Source organism: Strongylocentrotus purpuratus, unplaced genomic scaffold (genome assembly GCF_000002235.5).
Source record: "Strongylocentrotus purpuratus isolate Spur 01 unplaced genomic scaffold, Spur_5.0 spur5_scaffold_13, whole genome shotgun sequence".
NCBI classification, from domain to species: domain Eukaryota; kingdom Metazoa; phylum Echinodermata; class Echinoidea; order Camarodonta; family Strongylocentrotidae; genus Strongylocentrotus; species Strongylocentrotus purpuratus.
Window position 1 is genome coordinate 16,513,915 of NW_022145598.1, and position 16,903 is coordinate 16,530,817.

Genomic DNA, 16,903 nt, shown 5'->3' on the forward strand with positions numbered 1-16,903 from the left:
AGGTGGTTATCTCATCAAATCAGCTCTCAATTATCATAAGAAAAAGAAGATCATGGGGGACCAATGGTCACCGATTAGGCATTGGTTTCTATATAGAGGGAGCAAGTAGCTAAAAGTAGTACAGTGTGGCTTTAAGATGATCGAGTGCCCGTTGACATAAGTGTAGCTACAGTGGGGCAAGGCTGGCATACCCACAGTGATGGAGAGTAGGAGATTCTAAAGGCCCGAAATATAAGTATTCTACTAGCAACATTTATTACGTCAAATGTCTATAATTTGTAGGCACACTCTGTTTTATAGTCGACCCCCCCCCCCTCCCCCCTTGTCTCTTAAAGCCTCGTTCAGATGACGTGGCAAAACTGCGGCGGTGTTTTTTTTTGTTATGATGACGTAATGATGAAGTGTAATACGCTGCATATTTCTGTACCTTATAACACAGAGTTCAGTGATAGGCGTAGGACCTTTGTTGCCATTCGTTTACACATTAAAGAAACCAAAACCCTATTAAACAAAGAAAAAACCCAACAACAAAAAACGCGGCGGTTTTTTTTTCGCGGTGGTTTGCCACGTCATAAATGACAATGTTGACAACACTAAATCAAATGACAATATACAGCCGGGCTCTTTTCTGTCAAATGTTGGTCATGGACTTGCATTAATGATGAGCATTCTAGAGTGTTCGTCAATCTCAAGGGGTTTATTCAAGTCGAATGATCGGTTGCTTTGATCGTAATCAGTCATGACAGCGATATGGCCCACGTGTCCGACTCTCATGATCCAGTAGAGGGCGCCATTGAAGTAGCTCATATCTATCGGGATTCTTCGCTGCTCTTCTTCACCGAAGTCAGTGTCATGCATGTAGTCGGTGAGCTCGTGAGTCATTGTGGGAGGTTGGTTTACGTCCATGTAGAAAGCTCGTTCGTCAACATCGTCTAGGTAAAATATGCGTCGTGGATCTCCTGCCAAAAACATAGAAAATGAGCAAATCTTAAAAGGAAACAAGACAAAATATTATTCGAATGTAATTTTTTTTTAAACCATGACAAACACACAACAATCAATGTGGATTAAAAAATCATAGTCTGAGAAGATAATTAAGACAAACTAAGTGTGTGTGTTTATGTGGCGTATTATACAATGATCATTTCAATTAATTTTCATTTAATTTTCATAGAGTTTATAGTTTGCTTCTTTTTGCAAGCCCATGACATCAACTAGACTGTTAAATCGGCACTAAGAAGGCCATGGCATCATTCATATTTCTAAATATTTAAATTGTTAAATCTGCCACTGTCAACACTGTTTCCCTGCGACTATTCAAAAAAATATAGGTAATATGGGTGATCATTACAATGTCTGTTATCTGATTATATCATATCACCATAGTCATGTTTCTAGTATTGAATGAAGGGAATATCGTGACATGGTAATAAAGTGCAACATGATTATCTTTTCATGATAAATATAAAGGTCTTCATGATAAACTTTTCCATCCATCTGAAATGACCCTTCTGAACAGGCACTACGTATGGCGAAGGTCAATGTAGGTATAATAATTGTGGAGCGCCAGGGGTGTCAAGTCTGACAGACATTAGCGCTATACATAAACTCTCTTTCCAACCATACCAATGCATTGTATATAACAGTATAATACCCTATCAAAAAAAACTCTTGGTTTCCCCATGTATCATTTATCATTCCTTCATCAAATTCATCTCTTTGTCTAGGTTTTAAAATGCCTTAATATTTGAGAATTGTTACAATGTTTGTAACCTAAATGATATTTCGATGATACAAAAAGAATGATGATAATTTGTAGTATAAAACAAATCAGTTATGATAATACCCGTTCCTATTAAGCGCTTTACAAACAATATAAGGTAAACATGGGTTTCGGTATAGAGGGCGCCACACAGTATAATTTTTGTGAGGTAATGAAAAACTGGGTGTCAAATTTGGAGAAAAAAAAGCATACTATTTCAGTGACAAAATCATCTTTGTGTGTGGTTATACGTTTTATTGTAGCCGTTGCCAATACTGGCTTTTTGTTGTTGTCTTTTGTGTTGGCTATAATACGCACAACCAGTCGGCCCGTGTATTGTGATTATTATTAGGTAATTTTTTTTTTTTTAAGTGGAGCTGAATTGGTATGATCGGATTTAATCTAAATTTCACACATTTTGGGGTCTAAAATTCCCTTCATAGCAATTTTAGGTCCTACAAGGGCACTAGAAATGTCATAAATAAGAATAAAAGCAATAGCCATGCACTTTGAAGGCATTTGCGGAATTTAACAAGTATTCAACTGTTCCTTTAACCAAAGCGCTTACAGTATTATTATTATTACCCCGGTTTTTGGATTCTATCATCATTCTGCACAATACAGTGCACATTCTCCACTCCGTGATAAAGGTGTTTAAATTAGTCACCTAAATACTGATCCAAGCATAATGACGTTCGAATCATACAAGGCAGACATTCACACCTGGGTGGAGAGGAGCCATGCAGATTAACTGTCTTGTTTAATTTCCATTCATTTATCTGGAATGACATGTCATTTCACGGAACTCTTCTAAATATGAAATACGTACGGCTGAGATCAATGCTCATCATGTAGTAATTGTGTCGAGTGGTGCTACAGTATACAGTCTCCGTGCCTCCAGATCCATTGAGAAGTTTGCGTACGATATTGTCGAAACCACCCGTTGACCAATACAAGAATCTGAAAAATCAAGAGTGTCCTGAAAATTCGTATCAACATCAAGAAAATCTAAAAATTGTCATGACGTTATCCTGTCATATGAATGACTATTAATAGAAATGAAAGGTTCCCTGCATTCTTTTTTGAGTAAACCTGGTGTGAACTCCCTAAATTATTATTATTATTTTTCTTTTTTTAATTAAAAGTATTGCCGTGGCGCAATTAAAAATGGCCTCTTAAGTATCAGTATCAACAATCGTACATAATAGGGAAAGCCTCGCAATTCCATGTACTTGCCTTATTCTATTATTAATCATGAATATTTTTATTATCATTATTATTATTTTTTGATAAATCATGTAAACAGTTAATGCAAAACAGCAGGGTATTTTTAATTGACTTGCATGTATATTAGGGGTACTATTTGGTAGGGTCTCGGTGGGTCAATTAACAACCCCCACCTCTCCTTCTGAACCATCAGTATGATTGAGTGATTAAACTTACCCCTGTTCTTCATCCACCACTAAGGTGGGAGAAGCGAAAACTCCAGTAACAAAAATCGATTCATTCCTTGGAAATGCGATACCTTGTCCAATATCCAGAGATGTTATATGTATTTTCCCGGAGGATACGAATCTGGTGCTGTACAGCATGCGAGATGATTCAGCGATCGCAATTCCTTCTGGTGCTAAAGGAAATTAAGAGGGAAAAAAAATATTGTGGAAAAGAAAATAAATAATTTGAGTTTTATTAGCAAACTGGTCGAGAAAATAGTTCAAACTTTTTTTGCGTTTTTTTTTTTAATGTGAAAATATGATTTTGTTTATGGGAATATTTTCATCTGTAAATGTGTAACTTTAGTTGTAACCTTGTATGTTAATGTAAAAGTTCACTTGCAAATTTATTTAGACCTATGTGAAATTATTTTGTTAGTTTGTATACAATGTTATAAATTATGTACAATTAATATGAGAGAAATGAATAAAAACCTATGAAAATAAAACATCTTGATATTTTTTTTTTTGTTAGGGGGGGGGGGAGAGAATCACATATCTAGAAAGGTCAATTCCTGGCCTTTTATATGACACCTCAATCAGGAAGAATGAGCGAGGAATAACAAAGTTTTGTTTGTTTAAAGTAATGTTTGCATTTCCATAATTTCATTAAACGAGCTCGTTTTTACTGGCTGCCTCCCGTAGCATCAAACGGAGTTGACAAAAGACTTAACTCCGTTTCGTTGTCGATCAGCCATGCATCAAGTCTTTCATCCTCTTTGTGCATTTAGATACCGCCCGCCAAATGACTTTTTGGTTTCCTCTCTTCAAATTGTTTTTAATCAATCATGCGTTGCATCAAATGAAAGAGGGGGATCTAAGCTTTACAAATATGTGTCATTTATTGATTTTAATTGTGATTAAGTTATGATAAAACATCGATAATTCCCGGTTTCAATTTGTCTGGGACGCACTGTATAGGGATATTTTCTACACCATACCATTGGTGCCTTCAAATGTGACCACCTCTCTGTTTCCTCCATCCTCATCTGCACGATAAATTCGTTTATCAGTCCGGTCAGTCCAGTAGATCTTCTTCTCCACGGAGTCATAGGTAATAGTAAAGGGATATTTAGTGGATGGTATAGAAGTGAAGTCTAAGTCAGCTTGTAGATCTGCAACAAAAATCCCGTCTTCATTTATCACAAAGATCTTTGCAGTCGATTCTAAAATAAAAAGGTGAAAAGAAGATAAAACGTATATAAATGAGCTGAAACAGAACTATGACACTAGTCTTGTTCATAAGGAGAAAGGTTACCCTAGGGTAAAGGTCGTGTTAAGAGTAAGTCGAGGTAAATATGGCGGGGTATATGGCGGGCCAAGCATGCTACAGCTATACAACTCTACGTCTATCCAGCCGGCCAATCAGAACGCAGGAAACTGTGAATCTAAACAACTATTCCAGTGGCAGATTCAGGGGGCACAGGGGTACGTGCCCCCCCCCTAGTTAAAAAAGGGGGAAAGGGGGAAGGGGAAAAAACAAAAGGGGAGGAAAGGAGAAAAGGTGGAGGAAAGAAAAAGGAGGAGGAAAAGAAAGAAAAGGGAAGAGAAAGAAGAAGAAAAGGCGAAAAAGTAAAAAAAAAAAAGGAAAAAAAGGGGGGATAGACGGAGAAGAGTAACGGGGGAAAGGAGAATAATGAGACAGAAAAGATAAAAAGGGGGAAGATATTATAAAAAGATGTCTTTTTTAATCGGGAAAGGGGCGGGGGCACGCAATTTGAAGTGTGCCTAAATGGGGTCCCTCTTACCAGGCGTGTAGCCCCTCCCCCCCCCCTCCCCCCCCCCCAAAAAAAAAAAAAAAAGCACAAGAAGAACAACAAAAAAGGGAAGAGAATTTTTGTGCTTGACATTTTTCACAAGATTTTACTTTTTACTCCAAAACTTTGTCGATTTGAGGCCACCATTCGCATCCTCGCGCACTTGTCTTCATCCGAACTATTCTGGGGTGAGCGTCATGTCGGCCTAGCTATAGATCACGGCAATTCGGGGGCAGCTATCTCAGCTCTCACACTTGTCGGCTCTGGTGCCTTGGTGACCGCATTCACTTGCTGGTCTCCCTTGGGATGATCCGAAGACCATTCGCAGTGAAAGTATGGCCGAGGTAATCCACCTCGTCATAAGCGTAATCCTTCTCTGTGAAGAACGCGTCCAAGACCCGCTTCATACAGGTTCTTTAGGTGTCTCTCCATTGATTCTCCTGTGATAAGAAGGTCATCTAGGTAGACTGCCTGGGATGCCAGCCAGCAACCATTCCATAGTCCGCTGGAACACTGAGGGTGCTGATGTCATACGAGAGGTCCATGTTTTGTGAGGCGCTTCCCGGATGCGAGCCTTGCAAACAGCTCCTGATGCTTCTCTACTCGAGGTATTTGGTAAGTGTCGGAACGCGCGGCTGAATTATTAATCGCGGTTTTGTATATAGTCTCCACAAATGCGGATCGACCATCTCCTTTACTACAGGAACTATTGGAGCCACCCAGTTCGAATATTGAACTGGTTCAATGATGTCATCCGCTAGTAGGCGATCCACCTTCTGATCCAGCCTATATCTCGAAGTGCGAAGCTCCTTTGTTTATCCATGTTTGTAGAGAGTAAGTATTAATAATGATAATGCTGTTCTGTTATAGCGAATATCACAATGAGATACAAAGTCTCCAATCGCTTTCAAAGAATATAATCTAGTTTGAGGCAAATTCAATTGAAGCCTTACGCGAGAAATTTTCCGGTCCAAAATACTTTGAGGAAATGACTGGAAAGTATAAGCTAGTATAGCGGGCAATTAATGGCTCTACTAATAAAAGAAGATAAATACAAATATAATTGTGAGAAATGAAACTGAGGGCATAATGGTGCGAAGCTCTATTAAAGTTCCCCATTGCTTGAGGGGCGGATAAAGTTCTTTGGCAAAATTTACCATGACATAATGATAAAGAAGATGATGATAATGAATTCCATGATAACAAATGTTGCTTACACAATCTTGATGCAATATCGGAGAAGAAAAAAACTTTGAAATTATGAAAATGTGTATGGACTTTAATTAACATTAAAGATATAGACCGGTAGTGGTAAATTGCAGTTCAAAGATTTTGGGTGCAAAATATCCACTCAATATTGTTGAAATATTGCCTACAGAGGTTTAGATGACAATAATTCAACCTAAATTTGCAAAAAAAGCGGAAATATATGCCAAAATGTTCAATGTTGAAGTGCATTCGCGATATCTATTCAGGCCGATTCGATATGATAATTAACCAAATAAATCAATTACTTGGCGGTTTCCCGGCAAATTATGTATCATCACGTAGTAGTCAAAACATATTCTTTCACATGATTGGTAGTTAGAGCTTCCATTTCATTTGTTGAGAGGGGGGGGGGCGTTTCCAAAACTGGTCTAAAACTTTTTTTAAATGGTCTATGGAAGCAACAGTAAACAAAAGTGCAGAAATATTCATGAAATAAAAAAAAGGGGGGAAATGGAAGAACTGATTTAGAAGAGAGAGGAAGAAAGAGAGAGGGAGACACACATACACACATAGAGAGAGAGAGAGGGAGAGAGGAATAGAGAGAGAGAAAGAGAGAGAGACACACACACATAGAGTGAGAGAGAGAGAGAGAGAGAGAGAGAAAAGGGAGGAGCGAGTGCAATGGAAATTGCTTACCGAAAGTTGTAGGGCTTGATGTAGTTGAAGGAGTCGGGGCTACAGAAAAACAATATAAAGATATTAACGGTAAAATCCTTTTTTGTAATAAATCATCAAGTACTGACAAATCGCACTACATAATAATACAGACATAAACAGACAAGCATACAAATGAGGAATTTGCCTCATCGATATAAGAAAGAGATTTTTTGTTTGTTTTAATGTCTGTGATTTGTTGTTATAATCCATGTAGACACTGGAAAAAAAGGAAACCAAGCTCCAAACGGTTATCATCTCATACTGCATATGAGAATTATTCTCCTTGTTTGTTATTGTTTAACAAAGCCCGCAGGGAAATAAAAATAAAACGGCAAAAAGGAGAACTGTCACAATTCCATACACATTTTACTGGAAAATTCATCACATATTACTAGATTTTGACACCTCGGCGGCTGCCAAATACCAGATGTTTCTTCACGTTTTGGCATATTCTACTTCAGTGGAAGTGAAAGTAAAATAGAAAGACAGGGGAGGGGTGAGGAGAAAGAGAGAGATAATCATGATACTTAACTCCTAACCTTTGTACTGGCTTGTTCAATATTTTATTTACTAATGCATATCTACATTTACCCTCATTTACCCTCATCTAGATGCTGAACAGGCGTTGATGAGTATCACCATAGAAGTAGAAGTAGAAGTAAAATATCTCTACTGTCTTCTGAAAATGTTTCGACATTGACTACTCTCTGACCTCAGAAAGGTCTCAATTTTATACAACACATGCATACATTTTAGTCTTTAATAGGCTCTTACTATTATAATAAATCTCATTGCTCAAGAGTCTCAATTTTCCAGTGCCTACCCTTCACTCCAATGATTTATGACATTTTAAATAAGTTTGCAAGTTGGACTGACATATTATTATGATTGTTATAATCATCATTATAAACCTAAAACTCACCAGATAACTTGCAAACGAGATGACGGTTAATACCCTTCAATGAGACTGGAAACGAGGGCTGATCTAGAACTGGCACTGTAGGCATCAATTCACCATTCACAAGAATCGGCAGGCAAGGATTATCCGTTGTATACAACCCTTCATCGGTCATGTTCGTAGACCCCCGCGCAAGAGCTAAATCACATCAAAATATACAGTATTACACTTTTGGGGGGTTTTGAGACAGGGAATGTTTTAAAAGGTCATTTGGTCTCAGCGTGTGCCGGAGCCCGTCTTGCACAATTTAATATAGGTGGAATACCTTGACAATATACTGCCGGACAAAATGGCGGTCATTTTAAAAAATGGCCGCCATGTATAATACACCATTTTACGGTTAGGGGCGCCATTTTAATTGGCGAGTAAACAAGGATTTATGCGTAAATTAAGATTGCGCCCATGCAAATTATGATGACATCACTGCCTGCGCGCTGCGTTGTGCGCGCACATCATCATTTGCATGGGCGCAATCCGATTTACGCATATATACCACTGACCTCAGGGCATTGGCTTTGTTTCAAAGCCAATGACCCGAGGTCAGCCTGTCTGCGCATGCGCACTGATGTAACCGTAAACTGGTGTATTACTGTACAGTTGTACAATTCTTGGAATCACTTTTTAAAAGTACCTCATTTTACCATGTGTAAGGTGTCATATGAAAGAAAAAAAAATACAAAAGGATACAACATTCAATAGACCTTGGGGATGATTTGCATAAAAGTTTCGAGCAAAAAAAAAAGATGATTTTTAACAATTTTTTCCAAAAATACCTATTGGTCAATAATTAATAGATTATGATGACTACTGACTTGAAACTTGCTGAAAAACTGTTAAAAACATAATTGATATCATATCTAAATTCCAAGTTCATTGTTTTTCAACAAAAAATATGTTATAGCGGTCTAAAGTTGATAATTTGATTTGAGCCAAAGTGGTAAATTTGGTTGCTTAGGGCAAATAACTCCTTAGCAAACGGTAACATAGTGGCGTGAAAAATAGAATATATTGCGATTTAGATGCTATCAGCGCGCAAATGAATACTTGAATAGGAAGTATGATGTCAGATGATGCAATTTCATTATAATTTATTGTTCTATCTACCTTAGTCCTTGTTGCTATGGTAACGGTATGCCCAGCAACCGATATTGTGTTCTCAGAAATCAAATTAGGATATAGGTCAAATAATACATAGAAAAGGACCTGCTCCAAGTGACATACATGATGTTTATAGTGCATAGTGTGGTTCAGAATATTCACCCTACCCCTTCCCTCCAGTGAAATGCCCCCCCCCCCCCCCCAATTAATATAAAGACTAATTTTGGGATGGGGCAGTATGTTGTGTAGGACATGATGTGTGTTTAGAAAGGATGGAGGCTGTCTATCAAATGATACATAAAGTGAGATCTGGATCGAGGTGAGTCATCATTTGAGTCTCAATCATGAAGATAATGGATGGTAGGGTTCAGAATTTGCACCCTTCCTGTTACTGTGATCCCCTCCCCCTTCCTAGGAAAACATTAGAGCAACTTGTGCAAAGCGATATTCATAAACTAAATTGCAAACAAAGAAAGGTCACAGAATCTTCACAAGGCATTTTAAAATCTCTTGGTAGACTATAGTAAAAAAAAAAAAAAAAAAAAAAAGTCTGATAGCGGGTTATACTTCTCTCCGCCCCGCCCCCTCCATAATTTTCACTTTAAAACTTTGGGCTAATCCAATAGATACAAAGCCATTTTTAATTTAATGGCGATACTGGACGGTTTGGTCCAAAACTTGTACACTTGCTTCATTTTGTGTGTGCTAGATTGAAAGACATTGGTGAAAGCAATCAGAATCTGCAACTCAAACGCCACTACCGTTTCCGTGTCATGCCAACGCCCCTTCCCCCTCCCTCTCCGACACACATACACACTCTCAAAATCAATGAGAGAAACTGGTGTAAAGCATCATTTATTTCAAAAGTACATAGAATTTCCAAAACAGACCACGAAGAATTCACAAAACATTTATAATCAAATCATACAGGCAAAAGTTTAGAATTACACGCTTTTCACCTCTAAAATGCAAAATAAATCCATATTTACAAAGAGCGACACAGTCTTACAACCGTTTGCAAAGGCTTACGAATGTTTTGCAAACGCTTACGACTGTTATGTAAACGCCTGCAAATGTTTGCGGAAAAGTGAATTCGCAAAGAAATTTTGAACATGTTCAAAATGTCTACAAGAAAAACTGTTTGCGACAATGAAAACTGTTTGCGAACTTTCTTACAACATTTAGCAACATTTTACAAACCCTGGCGAAACCCTAATTTCGCTACGTTCGCAAGCATTTGCCACTCAGTGAGAAAGGGCCTTTAGTGAAAATAGTTTATGAAATGTGGAGAAAATGCAATTTTTGGCGCAATTCATATAATATGGGGAAAATTTAGGGAAAATCATATGTTTGGTTCTGTATTTTTATGCAAACTATCAAGGGTGTCGATTTGTATCCGTGGTTGGGGGTGGGGGGGGGGGGGATGATAGGTGCCAAAATATTTTCGGCAATGGATCAAAGCAACCAAGAGGTAGGAGCGTGTGGCAGGTTGCACCCCATCCCCAAGCGCGTAGCACGCTCCCTAGGGGGTTGGGTGCAGGGAGGGAGGAGTTTCCCCCCTCCCCCGAGAAGCGCGGAAGCTTTGACGTTTCATTAAATTATTAGAGAAAGAAGACGATTCGTTGGAACGTTCTCGACTCTTAATCCTTGTTTGAATCAAGTGCCCCTTCCTCCGCGCGTAGCGCGGAAGCTCTGATGTTTCATTAGATTATTGAAGAAAGAAGACGATTTGATGTACCATTCTCGACTCTTAATCCGTAATGTTTGAACTAAGTTCCCCTTCCTCCGCGTGTAGCGCGGAAGCTCTGACGTTTCATTAGATTATTAAAGAAAGAAGACGATTCGATGTACCATTCTCTTGTCTGAATTCAGTTTCCCCCCCCCCCTTCCGCGCAAAGCGCGGAAGCTTTGACGTTTCATTCGATTATTAGAGAAAGAAGACGATTCGTTGGAACGTTCTCGAATCTAAATCCTTGTTTGAATCAAGTTCCCCTTCCTCCGCGCATAGCGCGGAAGCTCTGACGTTTCATTAGATTATCAAAGAAAGAAGACGATGCGATGTACCATTCTCGACTCTTAATCCTTAATGTTTAAATCAAGTTCCCCTTCCTCCGCGCATAGCGCAGAAGCTCTGACGTTTCATTAAATTATTAGAGAAATAAGACGATTCGTTGTATCGTGTACTTGTTTGAATTCAGTTCCCCCCCCCCCCCCCCATCCGCGCAAAGCGCGGAAACCTTGACGGTTCAATAAATTATTACTCTTAATCCTTGTCTAAATTCATTTTCGCCCATCCCGCTCTCACGTTTCATTAAATTATTAGAGAAAGAAGACGATTCGTTGTATCGTGTCCTTGTCTGAGTGCACCCCCCCCCCCCCGCCCTCCCGCGCAAAGCGCGAAGGCTTTGACGTTTCATTTAATTATTACTCTTAACCCTTGTCTGAATTAATTCTCGCCCATTCCCGCGCGGAGCGCGGAAGCTTCCACATTTCATTACATTATTAGGAAAGAAGACGGTTCGTTGTATCGTGTCCTTGTCTTAATTCAGTTTCCACCCTACCGTGCGAAGCGCGGAAGCTTTGACGGTTCAATAAGTTATTACTCTTAATCCTTGTCTATATTCATTTTCGCCCATTCACGTTTCATTAAATTATTAGAGAAGGAAGACGATTCGTTGTATCGTGTCCTTGTTTGAATCCAGTTTCCCCCATTTACGCTTGTCTCATTTATTTTGTATATATGTATATATTATGCAAATGAGATAGCAAAATGTGTATATTGATGGTCATCTTGCGAGTAATAACCATTAACTACTCTCATCGGGCTCTTATCATTAATTTTTCTCTGTATTATTTTTTTTTATGGTGAATTATTGGGGGGATGATTGTACAGGCCACCCCCCCCCCCCCCACCTGAAATATTGGGGGGGGGGGATAGTAAAATTATAGTTGTGTTCAAAGGTCATCTTCAAAACGGCTCAATATTACATACACAATCATGGTGACTATTTTGAAATATGGCTGCAACTATTTTTCAGCAGAAGTTTTCCAGGAATTAAACCTAAAATTTTGCTCGGAGGTCTCCTGTACACGTCGAAACCAAGGAGTTTTAAGAGATGGAGTCATATCTAGCTCATTCCCTTTATACCATCTTCGATGCCGCTAGGAGAGAATATGTCAGTCATATGCTTAAGTAAATCTTTCTTGCAGATACGTAGACAAAAGATTCCTGCCTGGCTGCAACTATTAAACGGGCCACTTTCAAAGGGAAATATGGTTTTGTAATGATGCATATGATTACTGTTCGCTACCTCTCTTCTGATAATACGAGTAATACACAGTGCTTACATGTACGAGAGGCAAGCGAAAGGAAATGGAGCAAAATTTCCTGAAACCGTATCTTGCCCGCGATTATGCTCTTACTAAATTTAAATAAAAGACTAAATTCATTCTAACTCTCACCAATGACGGATGAAGTGCAGAGAAGTAGGATCATGCATCTCAGGGTGACAACGGATTTATGTCTTGGCATCTATTGCATAGTAAGAAACATAAAAAAATCCCGGGATTCAGCACTGTAAAAATATACCATTTTCTCACTCTTACGAAAAATGATGTAGAATAAGGGAAATGAAGCCCTGACACTATAGGATTGATTTACAGATAAGGAAACCAAATATGCTAAATGGAGTCATTAATGTAAGGTAGAAATAACAAAATTGAAACTTCTAACAAATGAGAAAAGTTGAAAAAAAAGTTACCCCCCCCCCCCGAAAAAAAAATAAAAAATAAATAAATAAATAAAAAAATAAAAAAAATAAAGAGATTTATTTCATTTGAGTTTTATATGTATTTTTTTGTAATATACATGTATAAAATGCAGCTATCCATAAACTTGTTATCCAATACAATTGATCATACTCATTGGATTATTTGATGAAACCCTATTTGACCCTTGATTAGTCTTACCTTCAAAGAAATTGTACTCTGCTCTTATCTTGAAACGCGTGGAATGGTGCTTATTTGCACACAAATTAATAGATGTAAAACGCTGATCAGAAGTGCAAAATGTACATGTAGATCTTTTCGCGAACGACACTACAATTTGGCGGCTGGTCGCAATTGATTTCTGTTTGAGATGTTATAGAGCGGGTGTGTTCCTGCTGAAGAAGCTTTACAGACAGTGTCTGACTCATTCTGTGTGGTAGATGTTGAATACCATCGGACCAATCAGAGAGCTGCATAGTGTGTACCTGTACTCACTTCCACGTGTACATCAATTTGGCGATACAAAGAGTCTACGAATCTACGAATTAATTCTCCTTGGTATTTACACTGCCCCTAAATTCATCTCTAAAAATAATTTATAAAAGTGGTTTTCGTATACTGTTTTACTACGGACAATATTTCTCCCTGTTTCTTATTTCGTCCGAAATCTTCGTAGGAAAAGGTTGAGCCAACTCATCGGCAATGTAATCTGTTTGCTTAAATTTAAATTTCATCTTCTTTCTCTTTCCCCTTTTCCTCTTTCCTTCTATCTCCTTCTCTTTTACCTTCGTTCTTTTTCTCTATTTTGTTGGTAAAATTTCTCTCTGTGTTCACCTTCTTCTGGCTGCCAGAAAACGGGAAGGTCGCTACCGATAAGCGCCCCCCCCCCCGATCCACCACTGATTTAACATTTATGATTGCATTGAGGTGGAATTTCCATCCCATCCCATACGTTGTCGACCTGATACTCAGGGTAGCGGTTTTTTCTCTCTCTAAAACGGGGCATGGTAGACCCTAGTTTTATTTTGAACTTGTATAACGAAATGACGCGTGGAAACTTAAAATATAGTTTTTATTAAGATTGCTACCATTGTCACCACGCTTTGTAAATGCTGATTTGAACTGACGGAATAATTATGATGGGCATGTGCTAGATGGTAACATAGTTGATAATGTCACTAAACGGAGCATACTCTTGCTCTGGTTGCTATGACAACATCATAAAGGTTTACGCAATTATTTAAAGCGTAAAGGATGATTGTACCATAATCGTTGATTAATAAACTTAGTAGTTATATAGAGATCAATTAATTATATAAACTCAGGCGGCTTGTCAGAGCCTGATAATCCCTGATAATCCAGATAATATCCTATTAAAGATGTCAAGCGACCTCGTACGTTTTGTTAAAGGGATCCGGTAACTTTGTCTCAGATTCTGAAACAAAATCCTGAATTTAGCTCATGTTGCAACGTTGCCCAATAGTTTTCATAACACTACAGTATAGTGGGGAAAACGAGTATGGTAAAACCGGTCACTCAAAGATTGTTTTACTTTTTTGACGCACTTCTTGATCATTTTGAAGCGCATTTTTTTTACGGCTTCAATATTACACCATATCACAGACACTGATAAGACGTATATAGGGCCATGCATGTCAGATTTGACATTGTTAAACGATGCCTATAAAGGCAAAGGCATCATAGGATGTAACGCCTGCTGAACACGATGTGTCATGCCGGGGCGCGTATTTTTTTATTTACACGGCAGCGAGGGGAAAATCTCGATTAAATCCAATGAAACCGCTCGCGGAGAGTCTAGTCTGTAGTGCCTGTACTGAATATGAGTTGTGTTGTCGATGTACTCTGTGTTGTTGGTACGTGGCCGAGGGCATGTATATAATACGTTCACGCTCTCTATTTCTCTGTGCCATGGTGTCGCACATAATATCATACTGCCGTCACTGTTTATTGCATAAGACATCTAGACTATTTTGTTTTCTTGTTTTCCTTTAGATGTCTTTCATAGTTTCCTTCTGTAGATCTACATTCCCTATAACACTGCACTGCTGTACTCATACTCCGATTCGGTCTAGTCTAGACTCGTCGCGAGCGGTTTCATTGGAATTAATTGAGAAATTCCCCTCGCTGCCGTGTAAATACAAAATACGCTGCCGGGGCGTCATAGCTGATGCAGAACTGCGTCAGTGACGAGCGCGGTCATTCGTGCGCCTTTCAGAGTATATCGTGCAAAAGCTGAATGCAGATATGCAGTGCAAACATCTAGTTTAATTGATGGTGCATGCACTACATCTAATCAAATAAATATTTGCCAAGGCAATAACGCAATCGAAATGATGCATGTGTGCGCCCTAAAGACTTAATAATACCCATCAGGGTACAATTATATAGGCCTATTTAGCACCGATTTTCGAGGTTGTGAAGGTATATTGGCTTGTATGCCAGTTATTTAAATCAACATTTTCGCAGATTATTTTGTATTCTCTTTATGGATATCACTCCCACATATATGGCTCGTCAAAGACCGTGCCCTTCACTGACTCAGTTCATAAAGATGTCCTTGTCTTTGCTATTAGTAACCAAGGTAGCATTCAGAGGAAAGTTGCTTACGACACGAATCTGGCGTGTTGCGATCGTTCTAAATTTCTGATTGTCACGGCTGATAAGGGAAATAAGCCACAAACCTGGCCTTCACCATTTTAGAATTTTCCACTTTTTTTATGTAGTTTGTCAATACTGAAATATGTATTATATGGTCTACTTTTCCCCTTTCTTCACCTCGTTTCTCATTATACTTGTTTTGTGTTTTATCTTCTTAATCGTTAACTCACCATTTTCACGAAGTGGCCCTCGCAGCGACAAAAGTGAATTTCGAGAAAATTAAAATGGGGATTAACGTACATCTTCAAAGATTTCCCTTGATAACCACATAGTACAGGCAAGGGCGTCGCTAGACCTTTTTCAGTGGGGGTGTAGAAAACTAGCCACCAATTACCGACAAAATTAGATGTCCCAATATCTACAAATTTAACCCTACAAATCCGGGGACGAAGGCTAAATTGTTTTTCCTATGAACTATCTATAATACTTGCATATGCGCAAATGGTCATTTTCCTCGACGACATAAATATACGAATTATTTCGTCAACTTAGTCAGCATCATAGCTATATATTTTATTCCAGGCGCGTAGCTAAGATCTAATTTTAGGGAGGGGCGGTAGTGAGCAACCGAATCACTTAAAGGGGCCGGCGGGTGAAAGGACTCCCGCGCGAAGCGCAGAAGCTTAGACGTTTCTTTCAATTATTAGAGATAGAAGATGATTCATTGTACCGTTCTTGACTATCAGTCCTTGTCTGAATTCAATTTCCCCCTTTCCGCGCGAAGCGCGGAAGCTTCGACGTTTCATTGAATTATTATAGAAAGAAGACGACTCGTTGTACCGTTCGCGACTCTTAACCCTTATTCTCTGAATTCAATTTCCCCCTTCCAGCGCAAAGCGCGAAAGCTTAGACGTTTCCTTAAATCATTAGAGAAAGAAGACGATTCGTTGTACCCTTCACAACTTTTAATCCTGGTCAGAATTCAGTTTCCCCCTTCCCACGCGAAGCGCGGAAGCTTTGACGGTTTATTTAATTATTATAGAAAGAAGACGATTAGTGATACCGTTCTTGAATATCAGTCCTTGTCTGAATTCAGTTTCCCCCTTTCCGCGCGAAGCGCGGAAGCTTTGACATTTTTATTGAATTATTATAGAAAGAAGACGACTCGTTGTACCGTTCGCAACTCTTAACCCTAATTCTCCCCAACAGGAAAAATTCCTCCGTAGGGCCATGCATTATGGTTCAAGGCATGCCCACATAGAAGATTTTTGAATGTTGGGGGTCGGGGCAAAATACAATGAATTATTGAAAATTTATTGCATTTTCTTTGTTTTTTGTTTTTGTGGGGTCGACGTACCCTAGCACCCGCTGCGTACATTCATGATTCATTGGCTAAGCAATGACCGCGTTACTGTGAGCCCCCAGGATCAAAACCTTGTCGATGTGCTATATTTGTGCCCTTTTATGAGGTATTAATCCCCATTACTGTCAGTTATGACTTAAGGACGTAGGTCCCCTAGTT

At 38.9% G+C, this 16,903-nt stretch overlaps 1 protein-coding gene across 1 annotated transcript; it reads right to left on the reverse strand.

Moving 5' to 3' along the window:
- Nucleotides 1-294: 294 nt before the first annotated feature.
- On the reverse strand, nt 295-8,168 carry LOC105443749 (low-density lipoprotein receptor-related protein 5-like). The gene is made up of 6 exons (XM_030983017.1): nt 7,861-8,168; nt 6,918-6,956; nt 4,197-4,421; nt 3,206-3,389; nt 2,592-2,722; nt 295-959 (listed from the first exon to the last, which is right to left on the reverse strand). Exons 1-6 carry the CDS (start codon nt 8,009-8,011, stop codon nt 643-645), a joined length of 1,047 nt encoding a protein of 348 aa, XP_030838877.1. The 5' UTR covers nt 8,012-8,168; the 3' UTR covers nt 295-642.
- Between the last annotated feature and the right edge of the window lie 8,735 nt (nt 8,169-16,903).